Genomic DNA, 17,283 nt, shown 5'->3' with positions numbered 1-17,283 from the left:
AGAAGGGAATCAAGTCACTCGTGCCTGGCCTCCAAGCTGCACGGGCCAGCCCAACCCTCCATGAGGCGGGACCCAGGCACAGCCACCCCCACCTCATCATCAGGGGCTGGTCACCCTGGTGACAGCCCAGGCAGAGCTCCCGCATCACTATGGCGGGGCCCGTTTCCCAGGCAACCTGCCCTCCCTTGGGCACTAAGGCCCTGCCAGGCCACAGCGCTCACCTGAAGGCAGAGCTGCGTCGTCAGAATGAAGGACGTCTGTGTGAGTCGCTCAGCCGTGTCCGACTCTCTGCGACCCCATGGACTATAGCCCGCCTGTCCGTGGGCATTCTCCAGGCAAGGATGCTGGAGTGGGCTGCCATTTCCCTCTCCACAGTGAAGGACGTGGAATTCATAATACGCCCTCTCTACAGACAGGCTCCTTCCTCTCATGGGCTCAAGGAGCCTTCCCCCAGCCGGAAATGGCCCCCCCCAGAAAACACCTGCAGAGGGAAGAGAACCGGGAGTCAAGGGCTCCACCTCTACCATCCTGAGCTGCGTGACGGAGTCAGAGCGGCCAGGCGGCAAGGGGAACACCTGGAGCTGGACAGAGGGCAGCGGTCACTGCTCCTGGCCACCGTCGCCACTCCCTGGACTCCCGGGCCGGGAGGCTGCCTTTCCGGTGGGGCTCAGCTTCGGCTCGCATAAAAGAGAGGATGGGAGGGAGGCGGCACAGATGGCAACTCGGGGGTGCAGCACGTCTTTGTGAGTAGAAACTAGATCTCTGTCCTTACTGTGTCTGTGACTGGCATGTGATGTATGCAGAGACAAAGAAGAGTCTTCCGGGCGACTTTAGCAGGACTAAACTGTCAAGGAAGAACATTTGTCTCATTTCTACGCTGGAGCTGGTTTTGGGGTTCAGTTCTCTTCAGTGATTACCCAGGATGAGGTATCACTTAAATAATATCTGGTCACTGGGAAAGCCAAGACAAGGATACTACATGGACTGGATCACCAAGTAGACTTCATAACATAGACTTGCTGGCATTCCAGCCGAACTGCCAGGCTAGCCGCAGAGGACGTCACTCCAGCCGAACTGCCAGGCTAGCCGCAGAAGGCATCATTCCAGCCGAACTACCAGGCTAGCCGCATAAGAAATCATTTTCTTGGAATTGGAGTAGAATATATCTCAAGTGTGGGCTTCCCTGGTGGCTCAATGGGAAAGAACCTGCCTGCCAAGCAGGAGACATGGATTGGATCCCTGGGTTGGGAAGGTCCCCTGGAGAAGGAAATGGCAGCCCACTCCAGTGTTCCTGCCTGGGAAGGCCCATCGACAGAGGAGCCCAGTGGGTTATAAGCCATGTGGTTATCCAAGAGTCGGATACAGCTTAGTGCCTAAACCACTACTATCATGTCTCAAGTATATCTTAGGAGAAAAAAAAAACAAAATTCTGGAAGGAAAACCACTTGAAAGGCTTGGGTGGATAAAGAAGAAAGAGGATATTTGCATGTCTAAACCATCAAGGGTGCTTTGTATGATAAACAATGCAAGAGACTCCATGTCAAATATGAACAATATAGACTTAGCTGGATTACTGAAGAAAAAAAAAAAAAACAGGCTTATAAATACAATCAGAAACGAAAGCAAGTACATTAAAACCAACGGCACAAAAATAAAAGGGATTCAAAGAGAATAATGTGAAAACCTGTACGCAAACACATTGAATAGCCTGGAAGAAATAGATGAATTGCCAGAAATATACAAGCTATCGAGATCAAAGCAAAAAGAAAGTCTGTTCAAACCTCTAAGTATTATGGAGATTAATTCAGTAGTCAGAAGCCGTCCGACAAGGAAAGCAGGACCAAATGGATTCACCGGAGAATTCCACCAGAGTGTAAAGAATTAACCACCAGTAGTACTCAAACTCTTCCCCACAATTCAAAGAAGATGATATACTCCCAAACTCATCCCATCAGGCCAGCATTACCCTGGCACCAAAGCCAAACAAAGAAATGACAAAAAAACTGAGGCAAACACATTCAACAAGATACCAGCAAACTTATTTAAATAGCACATTAAGAGGATTCTTCTACACTGTGAAGAAGAGGGATTTATTTCTGGAGTCTTGAGGATGGTCCAACATACAAAAATCGTGACACACCGTATTAACGAAATGAAGAAGAAAACGCAAAGGATCATCTCAAACTGATGCAGCAGAAAGATCTGGAAAAAACTCAACACCCTTTCATGATATAAACACTCAAACTAGGAATAAAAAGAAGTACCTCAACGTAATAAAAGCCATGTATGAAAATTCCATACCTAACATCATACCGGATGGTAAAAGGCTGAACACTTTTTCTGTGATCAGGAACAAGAAAACAATGCCTTCTCTTGTCACTTTTATTTCACACAGCACTGTAAGTTCTAGCCAGAGCAACTAGGCAAGAAAGAGAAATAAAAGACATCCACATCAGAAAGGAAGAAATGAAGTCGTCTGTTTGCACATGAAATGATCTTAAGACATAGAAAACTCTAAAGATTCCACATATTTACATAAGACTATTAGCACTATTAATAAACTTCAGCAACACTGCAGATGACAAAAATCAACGTGCAAAAGTCAGCTGTATTTCCACACAGTAAACAATGAAAAAATCGAAAAAGAACATTTAAATAAACCCACTGATAACTGCGTCAAAGAGAAATAAAAGAAGATGAAAGACCTGTAATGCTGAAACTACAAAATACTGCTGGAAGAAACTAAAGCAGACACAAATAAATGGAAAGCCATCCCAGGTTCATGGGCTGGAAGATCTGCTCATCTTTACAGGGCCCACAGTACCCAAAGTGGCCTATGGATTCAGAGTAATCCATACCAAAACCCCAAGGGAACTTTTTGCTGAAATACAGAGATCAATGCCAACGTTTATATGGACTCAGTGGAACCGGAACAGCCATACGCTATCTTGGAAAAGAAGAACAAACTTGGAGAATCTCACACTTCCAGGTTTCAAAACATATTACAAAGCGTATGGTAATCAAAACAGTTTGGTGCTGACATAAAGACAGACATATAGACCAATGGAGTAGCATAGAGAGCCTGGAAATAACTCTTCACACATATAACGCCCAGAGGATCTTCAACAAGGCTCCCAAGACTACTCAACGGGGAAAAGGACAGTCTCTTCAACAAAGTGTGTTTGGGAACATGGATATTCACATGGAAAGAACAAGGCTGGACTCTTATACGATATACAAAAACTCATATAAGATGGATTAAAGGCCTAAAGATAAGATCTAAAACTACAAAATTCCTAAGAGAAAACAGAAAGAAAGCATTATGACACAGGATCTTTTTTTTTTTAACTCTTGGCTATGACACTAAAAACGCAAGCCAAGAACAGAAACAGTCAATGGGAGTACACCAAACTTAAAAAGTTCTGGGTATCAAGGGACACACTCAACAGAGTGAAGAAGCAACCTTCGAAATGGAAGGATATATCTGCAAACCATGTAGCTCATACGTGGTTTGTATTCAGAATTTATTATATGAAGAATTCCTAGAACTCAACAGGAAAAAAAAAAAAAAAATCAAAAAACGGGCAAAGGACTTGAATAAACATTTCTCCAAAGAAGATACACAAATGGCTAACAGCAAGAAACAACGCTCTCTGTCATTAATTATTCAACAAATTCAAAACCAAGAGATAATGGCTTCACACACATTAGGATGGTTACTATTAAAAAGAGAGAAAATAACCAGAGTTGGTGAAAATGTGGAGAAACTCAAACCCTTGTGGACTGCTGGAGGGAAAATAAAATAGCACGGCCAGTATAGAAAACAGTCGGGGCCCCCAAAACACTACAAAGAGACTCACCTTATAATTCAGTAACTGCACTTCTGGGACTGTACCCAAAAAAATAAACAAACAGAAGCAAGGTCTTGAAGAGGTAATTCTATACACACGTTCAAGGCAGTGGTTTTCACAGTAGCCAAGAGGCGGAAGCAACCCAAGTATTTATCGACCGATGAACAGGTAAGTAAACTGAGGTCCATCCATACAATGCAGTATGATTGTGTCTCCACAGGGAGAGAACCGTGTCACATTCGGCAACACGCGCAATGAAAGCGCTGGTGCACCTCGAGGTTGGCCACAGAAGGACAAGCGCTGCATGAGCATCTGTGAGCGCGTGCTCGCTCAGGCAGCTCTGACTCTGCGACCCCGCGGACTGCAGCCCGCCAGGCTCCTCGGTCCACGGGATTCTCCAGGCAAGGACACTGCAGTGGGGCTGCCGTCTCCTTCTCCAGGAGATCTTCCCAACCCACAGACTGAACCCGTGTCTCCTGCACTGGTAGGTGGCTGTTGAACACTAGTGTCATGTGAGCTACCTAGAGCAGTTCAAACTCACCGAGACAGAAAGCAGAAGGGTAGGTCCCTGGAGCTGGAGAGAGAGGCAGAGGAAGGGATGGAAGTCAGGGTCTACTGGGGACAGCATTTCAACTCCCCAAGGTGAAAAGCTGAGAGAGCTGGATGCTGTTGCTGGTCACACAACCATGTGAACACTCTTAATGCTCAATTGGCACACTTAACAATGGGTAAGATGGTGAACGTTTGGCTAAGGACTTCTGTGACATTCATTAATAGCTGCGCTTCCGTCATTGAAGCTTGGTAGCATTCCACTGTGTGCAAGCCGCCCAGAAAGGCAGCTGGCGAAGGGAGTACGTATCAAGATGCTTGTGCTCATATGCTGAGGTACGTGTGTGTTCACGTGTATTTCCATGACATAATGTGTATGTGCGACATACGTGTGCATGTGTGACGTGTTTGTGTGTGACATGTTTGCATGTGTCTGTGTAACGAGTGTGACATTCATGCGTATGTATGTGTGATATACACGTGTGTGTGTTTGTGTGCCTGTGTGTGTAACCCAAGAACAGCCCACATGGCTTCTTTGTAACAGCAGGCAGCAGTAACAGGGCCCTTTCCAGGAAGTTCACTAGTTCCACGCGATATTCAATCTGCCCCTCTGGATATATGGATAAATGTACATAATCACACATGTTTCAAAAATGACCATGACTCATGTTAATACCATTTTGAATCCAAAATTACTGCTGTGACTGTAAACTTTTTTCTCCCTGAACACCAGGAATTCTAAAGACTGAGTCATTCCCCTTTCCTCCTAGAAGAATCTTAAAATAACACTCCATTTTTAAACCATTTTTGTCCCTGTAACCTAGAACATTCTTGACCTTCTCACTTATAGTAAGAAATAGCAGGCAGTTCTGTTGTTCCATCTTCAGCTAACAAGCCCCAGGGGAGGAAAGTCGTCTTTCCTCTCAAACGAAAACAAGTAAAGGCCACACAAACAGACATGTTAGAACTGAATTATGCCTTTAACTTTTTAAAATAAGGTTTTTTTATAAACTTCTTTAGGGAGATTTAGCTGCTTGCCTATCATCATGTTCAAGTTTGCATAGCTGCTGAAACATGAATTCTCTATCAGATCGTGAAAAGCAAAAGCCACCTATTTGAAACTCGGAAGCAATTCTCTCAGGAATGTGATCTCTAGGTCACACTGAGACAAAATGCAAATGTTTCTGGACCTCAGGAATCCACGAAAAGAACATATTAAGAAAGCTTAAAAATGACAAGCACATGATGCTGTCGTCCTTCAGTTTTGAGTCACATCCAACTCTTTGTTGACCCCATGGACTGTAGCCCACCAGGCTCCTCTGTCCGTGGAATTTTCCAGGCAAGAACACCGGAGTGGGTGGCCACGCCTCCTCCGGGGGATCTTCCCCGCCCCAGGACCGGGAAAAGGAGAACGCTAGTGCGCCCGGCCGGCAGGCTGAGACCTGCAGCTCAGAGCCCCAAGCGCGCTCCAGGAACCTCACCTGGCATGAGCGCAGCCGTGGGGAAGACCTCCTTCAGCTTGGCCTGGCTCACCTCCACCAGCTCCTCCGCGGACATCGGGAGCTGCAGCGTGTCTCTGATCAGCTGGGCCGCCTCCAGCGCCTTCTTGCCCATCACCAGCGACTTCACATCCCAGCTGTACTTCTTCCCGTAGCGCCCGCAGATGTCCTCAAACACGGCCGAGTAGAGCCGCTCGGTATCTGCGGAGACGAGGGGGAGGAGACACACCGGCGTTGAGGGACGTGTTCAAGGTGCACAGAGCCCGCCTTCGGAGCACACAGCTCTCCGGGGGGCCCGTGGACGTAGGGGAAACGCTGGCGGGTTCAGAGGCCCAGATGGTGCCCCGGCGGCCTGCCCTCTGCTGCTCTGGAACCTTACAGGGTGGGAGGGAAAGGAAGTCTGTGCGCAGCTGCGTCCAATGCCGCGCTCCCGTGGCCCGTGGCCCGTGGCCCGCCAGGCCCTTCTGTCCGTGGGATTCTCCAGGCAACAATACTTGGAGTGGCGGCCTCCCTCGTGGCTCAGTGGTGAAAGAATCCACCTGCCAATGTAGGGGACATGAGTTCAATCCCCGATCCGGGAAGATCTCACCTACCTTGGAGCCACTGAAGCCCTGAGCCACCACTAACCGAGACTGGGCTCCAGAGCCCGGGAGCTGTAACTGCTGAGCCCTGTGCAGCAACTGCTGAAGCCTGCGTGTTCAGAGCCTGTGCTCGGCTGAGAGAGCCCGTGGCAGTGAGAAGCCCACGCACCGCATCTACACAGTAGGCCCCCCGCTCTCCGCAACTAGAGAAAAGCCTGCGTGGTAACAGAGCCAGTACAGACAAAAATAAATTATTTCGATTAAAAAAAAAAGAACACGAGTCGGTTGCCATTTCCTCCTCCAGGGGATCTTCCAGACCCAGGGATCAAACCTTCGTCTCCCACACTGCAGGCACATTCTTAACCGCTGACCCACCAGGGAAGCCCCGAAATGTCTGCATTATGGCTCAAGCCTCTTTTCCGTTGACAGGTTCGTTCTGCTGAGCCTGACCACTCCTAGACTTGGCGTCCTGACGGAGCACCCGCGAGTATGCACACTGCAGTCTGTGTGAAGGGCCTCCACCGCGAGGGGCCGCCCGAGTGCTCCGAGCGCCCTGCAATCACTCCTGTGGGAGCGTGCGGACGCGGGTGCGGCTCTGAACGAAGCCCCTGCGTGAGGACAGATGCCGGCCTGCAGCTCCCAGGAGGAAGGCACATGTCCTGTGTTCTCCGTTTCCGCTGCCCACCCCCGCCGATCGTGCAGCAGTAGCAGCACGGTTCCCTGCAAGGTAACTGGATTCTACACTTTGCGGCGAAGGGCTCCGGCCTGGAGACCACCCCCAGCCACCCCAGCCCAAGGCAGCATCTCCAGGCAGCTGACCTGCCCTTCCTGCCCGCTCGGCTCTGGTTGGTCCTCCCTGCCTGCAGCCCGCTTCCTAGGAACGGGCCCTGGACTCTTGGCCAGTGGCGGAAGGACCCAACCTTGGACAAGGAGGAGCAGCACAGAAGGGCTTTGCTTTCTCCTCTTTTCAAGGTAAAACCCCGTATAGCTGCGTATCAAGTACAAACTCATCTTCAGTGCTTTAACTATCTGGGTCCTCGCCTTTCTACCAGGAGCTGGATTTGGGGAGATGGTGGGGGGAGGGGGGAACACGGTAAGAGACACACTACAAGCAGATCCCTTGTAGCTCAGTGGGTAAAGAATCCGCCTGCAGTGCAGGAGACCCGGGTTTGACCCCTGGGTTGGGAAGATCCCCAGGAGAAGGAAAAGGCAACCCACTCCAGTATCTTTGCCTGGAAAATCTCATGGACAGAGGAGACTGGCGGGCTGCAGTCCATGGGGTTGCAAAGAGTCAGACACGACTGAGCGACTAACACATGTACACTTAGGAAGCAGCTCTCAGATCTCCTGGTACACGCCTGCCTGCCCTTGCGCAGGCATGACCCCGGGGTTGGGTGTGACATCCCTGCTTTGGTTTCCTTTCTGGTACAAAGGAAGGTGAGACTTAAAAGACAAGTCCTTCTGGGCTCCTTGGTGGAGGAAGCCAGTGTTTGGATCAGGACCTGAGAGGCTCAGATTTCTTCCAAAATCCTCCCTGCGTGTCATCTCCCTGAAGAAGTCCCGGCAGAAAGGGAAGGGCTGGCCCACGCCTCTGGGGGACAATGAGGAGCGCTGGCCGTATCGAATGTTCACTCACATCCCGCTTCACTCAAGACCGAGAGGGCTCTGCAGGCGTGCAGAGGCAGGGCCTGGCAGGCAGCCTGTGTATACTTTGCTTTCTTCCTGTGAACACTTTTCTTCCAGCAGCTGGGAGAGAAAGACTGACAAGACATTGCAGGCACCGAGTGAATGAGAAACTCCCGCTGGGTTTGGAAAGCACGCAGAGTGCCAGGAAAAACACCAGAGGCTGGGCGAAGAGCACCACTCGGGACTCGCGATGAGCCAAGCGCAGGAGGAAGAAGAAACGAGCAAGAGAAAAGACAAAGTCTAAAGATGGTAAAGAGCTGTATTCTTTTAAAACACGTTTCACGCTCTTCCTTTAAAGCTGGTGCTTTTCACTTAAAAGACCTAGAACAGGGGGATTAAAAATCTGCAGAAGACTCTGCAGTCATTTAACTCTTCTTCACAATTTAGATGAAAATCACGCTAAACCTTCAGTGAGATAAGCAAGGATCTCAACACATTGTTAAAAGTCCTCAGATCAGGCAAAGAGTATACCAGCAGATGACAGGGAACAATCCATGAAAGGCACAGTGCTTTGAAGGGGAAAGCTCTCCCAGAAGCTAAAATAGAACGGAAGCATGGGCTTCTCTGGTGGTGGTGGTGTTCAGCCGCTCAGTCATGTCCGACTCTTCAACCCCATGGACTGCAGCACGCCAGGCCTCCCTACTGCTAAGGCGCTTCAGTCGTGTCCAACCCTGTACGACCCCAGAGACGGCAGCCCACCAGGCTCCCCCGTCCCTGGGAATCTCCAGGCAAGAACACTGGAGTGGGTTGCCATTTCCTTCTCCAGTGCATGAAAGTGAACAGTGAAAGTGAAGTCGGTCAGTCGTGTCTGACCCTCAGGACCCCATGGACTGCAGCCTACCAGGCTCCTCTGTCCATGGGATTTTCCAGGCAAGAGTACTGGAGTGGGGTGCCATTGCCTTCTCCGTGTTAGGGATCATCTGTGACTTAACAGAAAGGTGGTTGGAGGGATCATCTGTGAGTTAACAAGCGGGAGGTTACGGGTCATCTATGAATTAAGAGGAAGGCAGTTAGGGATCATCTATGTATTAAGAAGGCAGTTAGGGATCATTTATGAGTTGACAGGAAGGTTGTTAGGGATCCTCTGTGAGTTAACAGGAGGGTGGTTAGGGATCCTCTGTGAGTTAACAGGAGGGTGGTTAGGGATCCTCTGTGAGTTAACAGGAGGGTGGTTAGGGATCCTCTGTGAGAACAGGAGGATGGTTAGCGATCCTCTGTGTGTTAAGAGGAAGGCAGTTAGGGATCCTCTGTGAGTTAACAGGAGGGCCGTTAGGGATCCTCTGTGAATTAAGAGGAGGGCCGTTAGGGATCCTCTGTGTGTTAAGAGGCAGTTCCAAGTTCTGCTTTCTCCCTGTCCACCACAGCTCACACAAGGCTCCTGCAATGGCAAGGGCCATATGATCTGAGAAGTTAAGAGTTCCTTGTTCCAAATGTTCCATTAAAAAAAAAAGCAATACCCATTGGGAATCCATTCACAAAAGTATCTATCACATGTTCCCAGCATATCAGACTAGCTCCACAAATATTTGTTAACAAACTGCCCGACCCAGTACCGGCACAGAATCCTGTGTGCCTGACCCCCATAATCCATGTCTCCCTGCAGCGACCTGATCGTCCACAAGCCACCCCTCGCATGTTCGCACTCAGTGGTAGGACCCCACTCCCTAGCTAGCTCCGTTCACCTCTCCCCACCAGTTAATAAATACACAGAGCTGTATCAGGCCCCTGTTCTGTGAGACCCACGGAAACAACATAAATGAGACAGAAATATCCTTGCGAGGTTAAATACGTAACTCAGAGTGCAGTGAAAGGCTTTAACGTATTCAATGAAGCAAGAAGAACATGTGTTTCTGGAATTCTCTTGCTTTCTCTATGACCCAATGGATGTTGGCGATTTGATCTCTGGTTCCTCTGCCTTTTCTAAATCTAGCTTCTACATCCGAATGGGTTCACTGACTCAATGGACATGAGTCTACGCAAACTCTGGGAAATGGTGAAAGACACGGAAGCCTGGCGTGCTGCAGCCCACGGGGTCGCAGAGCGTCAGATACAACTGAGCAACTAACTCAACAACAACGGTGACTGCAACTAAAAAGCTCACTAATGTTTGTTGACCAAAAAAAAAAAAAAAAAAAAAAAAGGGAACAGTCACCTGGGAAGGTAGAGGAAGCCTGGCGGAACGAGTGACTGAAAAGGCAGTATGTACATCGGAGTATTTTTCTCCACTGACACCCAATGATACGTGGCCCTTTGCTGACCCCAAGGCCTTGGGAGTTCAGGAAAGTCCTCTCACACCTTGGAATAGTGGCAGATGGTGTGTTAGATGCCACAGAGAGAGGAGCCTGGTGTTCTGGGGAGCAGAGAGAGAAAAGAGGACGGGGAGGTCACAGAGGCTGCCTCCACCAGACAGTGCTCACGGCCACGCCCAGGGACACTCTGGTGTTCCCTCCCAGGGCCACCGGCTCTGCGTGTCATCTGCACACACGGAAGAGACGGGAGAAGCGTGTCTAGTGGGTGCGGTTTAACCTTTACAGACGCGCTTGCCTGCAAGAGCCAGCAGCTTCTTTATGTTTAGGAATGTAAGAGACCAAAATGAGTAGTTAACAAGCGTGAAATGATGAGTCCCCATAATATTTGCTTCAAATTAGGAGCTTGCTTGTTCTCGGAGGCTTTGAGAATAAGTATTTCAGGGTCTGATGGACTGATTCTTGTGGCTGAAGGCTAGCCAGTTTCCAACTGCGAAGGAGTAACAATAAACGCAACTCTTCAAAATGAAGATTGGTAAGGATCTAACCGAGTGGTCTTTTCTCACGTGAAAGTTCTGATTAGCATTTAAGGTCCTCTAACAGATGTGGGTATGAGTCAAGAATTATTTTTCTTCTCTCATAATCCATAATAAAGTTTAAGAAAGTCCATCAGCATGTCATTTCGTAGGGGGCCACATCGGGTCCGAGGACAGCGGCTGGGCACGAGGCTGAAGACTCAGAAACGGTGCTATCCTTACACGTGGGGCACCTGAAAAGGACTGGGCCCCCGTGGCAGGCTCAGGTGTGGGCTCTGATCACCAACTTACACACCAAAGCATATTCAGAAGGTACAATGGAAGAACATGTTCAGAGTACATGCAGCCCACAAAAAACAGCAATAGTCACTGAACTGAGAGTCAGTGATTTCTCCAGAAAGGCTCCTCAGAAGGTCAAGAAACTACTACTAGAGTCAGCTTACGGATTTTGTATCTATTTCTCTGCTCAGTTCAGTCCAGTCACTTTGTCGTGTCCAACTCTCTGCGACCCCACGGGCTGCAGCGCGCCAGGCCTCCCTGTCCATCACCAACTCCCGGAGTCTACTCAAACTCATGGCCATTGAGTTGGTGAAGCTCAGTCAACAGTATTTTCTATACTTGAATAGAACTTATCAGACCAAAATTTTAACCTGAAGGTGGCATTTAACTCAAGAATCATAGTAAATTTTTACTGTATCTTTGTTTTGGAAAAGATCTTCAAGCAAGACTTGCAAACAGTTAAGTATGCAGTGTGTTTTACACACTTGATTCATTACCCAATCACCAATTCAACTATTTCCTTGGCAATCTTTCTAAATTATGCAAAATTACTTTAAAATGAGCTGATAGATGGGATGTAATAACAATCCCCCCCCCCATCCTTAAAGTGATGGTTTATAATCAGGGTGACTTTGCCCTTGGGGGACTTAAAAGACAAGATAAATGTGTTGTTTGTGGATCATTTTTTTAATATGATTTAAAAGACAACTGCATAAAATTATAATTAGAAATCTGTTGATGGGCACATAACATATCTAAAGATGTAATATACAACATGTATAAAGATGTAACCTTTAGGACAATAACACCACAAAGGAGGGTAGGAAAGGAGATACATAGGAGCCAAGTTTTTGTATACTATTTAAATTACGCTGGTATTAATGCAAACCAGATAGTCTAAGTTGGTAACTATAATACACAGAGCAACCACTAAGGAAATAATTAAAAAACAAAAAAATGTCAGAGAAATAAAACAGTTAAAATGTACACAAGAAAATACCTAGTTACCAGAAAAGAAGGCAGCGATGCCTCGAGGAAAGGGGAAGGCAAGGAGAAGACATAGATCCGTTTCTTTTTTGGATTCCACAGATACATGGAAACATACAGGATTTGTCTTTCTCTGACTTACCTTCTACGCCCACCCCTGTTGTTGCAGATGGCCAAATTTCAAACTAATATAAAGCAGAAACAGACACACACAGTCCAGAGAACTGTTTCTACCCCAGGGGGGAGGGGTGGGGGAGACACAAGCCAGATGAAGGGGACTGAGAGGCGTTCACTGCTAGCAGTAAAATAAGGAAGCTACAAGAACGTGAAGCGCAGCACGGGAAGTCACACTTTATAGCTTTACACAGGGTGAAACCTATACAATTACCAAATCACTACGCTGTACGCCTGAAACCATACTGCCAGGGAACTAACACTGCAATAAAAAAGTAAATGTGGACAGAGGCAAGTCTTCTCTACAGCAGAATGAGAGTTAATAAACACAGACTGATGGTGTGTGGAAAAAAAAAGAGAGAGAAAACAAGTAAGATAACTACATAGGTAAATCCTTTATCAATAATGGCATTATATGTAAAAGGTTAAATGTAAATTAATGTAAAGACTGGCAGAATGGATTAAAAACAAAAAACCACATGATCCAATTATATACTGTCTACAAGACACACTTTACCAGGAAAAGCACAAGAAGCTTGAAAGTAAGAGGATAAAGATATTAAATGCACAAGGTAACCAAAGAAAGCCACACTGACCACATTAAACAAAGGAGACTTAAGACATATGTTTCTACTAGAAACAAACAAAAACTCAATAGAAGCATTTCATGAAGAAGATGCAACAACTATAATCATGTAAGAAACTTACAACAATCACAAACACCTAAAACAAAAACTGACCCAACTGAGGGAAGAAGCAGATGCCGACCACAGTAGCTGGAAACTTTTAATGACACATTTTCAATGATGGACAGAACAGCTGGACTGAAAATTCACCCGGAACACAAGACTGGACTTAAACCTCTACAGGTAAAACTCTGTAGCTAAATACTACAGAGAACTACTGCTCCATACAACTTAACTACGTAAACACCATAAACCAACTGAATTTTATGATACTATGGAAACGCTCCACCCAATGACAAAAAAATTTATTCTTCTCACACTCACAAGGAAAGACGATAAGCTAGGCCATTAAACAAGTACATTCAAAAAGGATGAAAATCATGGCAAGTATTTCCCTGACCAACAATGGAACGGAATGAGAAATCACTCACAGAAGGAGAGCCTGGGAAATTCACAACTCTGTGGAAGTTAAATGAATACACACCTAAACGGTGAGTGGTGAAAAGGTAAAATTACAAAGGATTTATGAGATAAGTTGGGAGGAAGGAAAATATAAACGCAACACACCAGCAGGCATGGCATATAACCAAAGCAGTGCCTGGAGGGAAGTGGATGGCTGTAAACCCCTGTAACAGAAAAAAGGATGGTTAGAGGGGAGGCACTGAAGGGCCTGAAGCTAAGGAAGGGATGCAGGGTGCCTCTAGAAGCTGGCAAAGACAAGACTCTGCCCTGGAGCCCGCTACAGAGGGAACCAGCCCTCGACTTCAGCCCACGGAGACTGGTCTTGGACTTCTAACACCCACAACCACGAGAAAGGGCATCTGGGTTGTTTTTTAAACCAGTGAGTTTGTGGCATTTTGTTACAGCAGACCCAGGCAACTAACACACATTAACTAAAATCCACTAATCCATCCATCCACCCACCTGTCCACCCATCCATGCATCCACCCACTGACCCACTCAGCCATTCAACCACCCACTCATCAATCCATCCATCCACCCACCCACCCACTCATCCACTAATCCATCCATCCACCCACTTGTCCACCCACCCATGCATCCACCCACTGACCCACTCAGCCATTCAACCACCCACTCATCAATCCATCAATCCATCCATCCACCCACCCACCCACTCATCCACTAATCCATCCATCCACCCACTTGTCCACCCATCCATGCATCCACCCACTGATCCATTCAGCCACCCATCCATGGACACTTGGGTGGTTTCTGCTTCCTACCTGTTATGAACGGTAATAGTGGGAAAGACACCCTATTTTAAGGGGAAACCTCTATCACTCGCCATGTCACTGATGTCTCCTCGGGGACCACAGCCCTGAGTCACCCACCTCGACCCTCTGTTTCTTCCTAGGCAACCTCACCTCCATCACTGCCCTCACCTGGAGGATTCTGATGAGCACGGAATGAACTGATGTGAACAGCACTGAACGCCATTCTGGAAACTCACAAGGAGACTGGTGGAAACATCCCAGTCTTTGCAGATGTGACGAAGTGAAGGGTCTGAGATGAGGTCCTCCTGGATGAGGAAAGCCCTAAATCCAATGCCAGCGTCGTTATAAGGGACAGATGAGCAGAAGCACAGCAAGAGCCACAGCTACTGAGCCTGAATCTAGGGCCTGGGCCCCTCCACTGCTGGGCATGTAGCTGTGAGCTACCAAAGGCCACATGTCCTGGAGCCGATATGCTCTGCGATAAGAGGAGCTACCAGGATGAGAGGCCTGCACACCGCAACTACAGTAGCCCCTGCTCGCCGCAAGTGGAGAAAGTCTGTGCAAGACAACAAAGATCTGGTGGAGCCAAAAAGAAAAGAAGAACGTGGAGGCTGTCACGAAAGGGGGTCTGGGAAAGGAAAATGTGCATAAAAGACTGACAGCGAACAGGAGTTCTTTCAAGGTGTCGCCCTGAGTTCATGTGTTGAGTGGGGTCTACCCATCAACCCCTGCTAGCTCGGGAGTCATCTGAAACCCTTCAGCCTGAAACCCAGAGACGTGCAGACTTTTAAAGCCCTCCTTTCCCACCCACATCAACAGCTTCCACTTCTTTAAGACCTTCCTTCAGTGGCTGCTCATGTTACCCTGACATTTTTACCCTTCCTGTGGGTACAGTGGATTGAATTCCTCATGGACTATATCACCTGTGGTGTATGCATTGGTACGGGGGCAGCGCCAAAAGCACTTTTAATTTAGAACAATGCAAAGTGCTGTGGATCTAGGAACAGATTGGAAAGAGGTAAAAAAAGGACGCAATTCTTCTCCTTTGAAGACACACAAGCCACTGTGTCACCAGCGTTATTTCTTTGGCTGCTCTGTGCGCTTCCAATAACTTGTTTTTTTGGTGTGGGCGGGGAAGAAGACTGTCAGAGAACGCAAGTGGAAAGCAATGACAGGAGTAAGCCTGGGGGAGACCCGCCGGCAACCCTGGTGTCTCAGCCACTAACAGCACAGTCTGGGCGTCCACGGGCTGCCTCCCTGGCCGCAGTCTGCCTGGGAGATCTGTCAGACACCCGTGCGGCTCCCTTGACCCCTTCTCAGCATCAAACACCCTACATTTCCGGGGGGGGTTCGCTTGCTGCAGCTCCCATGACACACCGCACGCTGGGGGGCTTCCACAACAGGAAGTTGCTCTCCCCCAGCCCTGGAGGCTGGAAAGCGGAGATCCAGGCGTGGAGACTGCTGGGTCCTCCTGAGGCCTCTCTCTCGGGTACGCAGACGGCCGTCTCCTCCCGTGTCAGCCCGTGGTGGGTGGTCCCTGTGTGTGCCTCTGTGATATTCTTTTCTTATAAGGACTAGTTCTAAGGGGTCAAAGTGTGTGTGTGAGTCGCTCAGTCGTGTCTGACTCCTGCAAGCCCGTGGACTGTGGCCCGCCAGGCTCCTCTGTCCATGGGATTCTCCAGGCAAGACCATTGGAGAGGACTGCCAGTCCCTTCTCCACCTAAGGGGTCAGGATCCAGCCTAATGCCCTTATTTTACCTACTTACCTCTTTAAAGACCTTGACTCCAAGTACAGCCCCATTCTGAGGCCCTGGGGGTTAGGGCTTCAAAATACAAATTTTGGTGGTGCGCACATGAGGCCACAACTGAGTTACTGATCTTCATCTCTGGCAGCATTTCTGCCAAAGGCAAGGTGTGCGTGTGTATGAGGCGTGCGTGCTAAGTCACCTCCGTCGTACCTGATTCTTTGCGACCCCGTGGACTGTGGCCCGCCAGGCTCCTCTATCCATGGCATTCTCTGGGCAAGAATACTGCAGAAGGTTGCCATGCCCTCCTCATCAAAGGCAAGGGCAACTGATTAAAAAATATCCTTCTGTGTCTTGTTTTTTTATGGGAAGGGACTAAAGACGGACCCCAGGAAATAAGAGTCAGTATTCTTTTAAAGAACATCTGCCCACAGAATGGAAAGTGGTTCACACATCTCAGACTTCATTTACCTCTTCCCCGGCATTTCTGCAAAAAATAGACAAGCGTCCTTCCCTTCCCAAGCAGAGCGCACCTTTTGTGGCCACAGGAGGCGGAGCTCGGTCGGCACAGGTAGAAACTCACCTGTCCTAGTCCCCCCATCTCAGCGGCTCTGAGAGACGAGGAGACACAAGTGCCCACCCTGTTCGCAAACGACAATGCCTTTCAGTCTGCAACTCCGAAGACCCAGAAGTGTCCTCTAGGGACAGGCAGAGGCTCCTCAGACGCACAATTAAGGCTCATTTTCTGACTCCCATGGGTATACAGCCGTACACCTGTGTTACTCCAAGTCAGACACAGGACATGCAAGGAATCCTTCAGCCATTCACATAGCGTTTGCATGGCCCTGCCCCCGGGACCTGCACAGACCTAGGAAATCTACTGAACCAATGCAGAATTCTCGTCAGGTTCAAAGATTATGGGATTTAGGTAGAAAACATTCATATATGCCAAGAAATGCAAAAATCTAATCAGCTGGGTGGAAAAACGGTTTCCACAGTGAACAGGCAGGCACCTCTGGACTCCCAAAACACTCACAGACATGTAAAAGGGGAATGAGTTTTTGCAAGTCATTTGTCATTTTGGTATATGTACTCTTTAATGCAGTTTGGCCTATTGGGGCAACAATGCTATAAATAAACTTTGAAATACACACTGAGATTACTAATTTTCACCTGCCCTTTAAGACAATATTATCAAGGGACTTCCCTCGTTGTCCAGTGGCTAAGAC

The 17,283-nt window shown here is 48.2% G+C and overlaps 1 protein-coding gene and 1 long non-coding RNA gene across 7 annotated transcripts in view; one reads left to right on the top strand and one right to left on the bottom strand.

The window, feature by feature from the left end:
• Positions 1-17,283, bottom strand: part of PUDP (pseudouridine-5'-phosphatase) — a 57,215-nt gene that overhangs the window by 23,503 nt on the left and 16,429 nt on the right. For 4 of the 6 annotated variants that reach the window (XR_009598767.1, XR_009598766.1, XM_060407559.1 and 1 more), the window contains exon 2: positions 5,882-6,100. Coding sequence is in view for 4 of the 6 variants with exons in the window: in XM_060407559.1 (XP_060263542.1) it covers positions 5,882-6,100 (219 nt within the window). In the remaining 2 variants the exon portion in view is untranslated. Of the gene's footprint in view, positions 1-221; positions 482-5,881; positions 6,101-17,283 lie in introns of all 6 variants that reach the window. The other 2 variants (XM_060407558.1, XM_060407557.1) reach the window with 1 other exon arrangement.
• Positions 8,370-15,368, top strand: LOC132658759 (uncharacterized). Its single transcript, XR_009598768.1, has 2 exons — positions 8,370-8,415; positions 14,450-15,368. It is a non-coding gene; the product is annotated as an uncharacterized LOC132658759 (long non-coding RNA).

The sequence above is a fragment of the Ovis aries genome, chromosome X (assembly GCF_016772045.2).
Source record: "Ovis aries strain OAR_USU_Benz2616 breed Rambouillet chromosome X, ARS-UI_Ramb_v3.0, whole genome shotgun sequence".
Lineage (NCBI taxonomy): Eukaryota > Metazoa > Chordata > Mammalia > Artiodactyla > Bovidae > Ovis > Ovis aries.
Note: the sequence above shows the minus strand (reverse complement) of the source record. Positions and strands in the feature narration are given on the sequence as shown.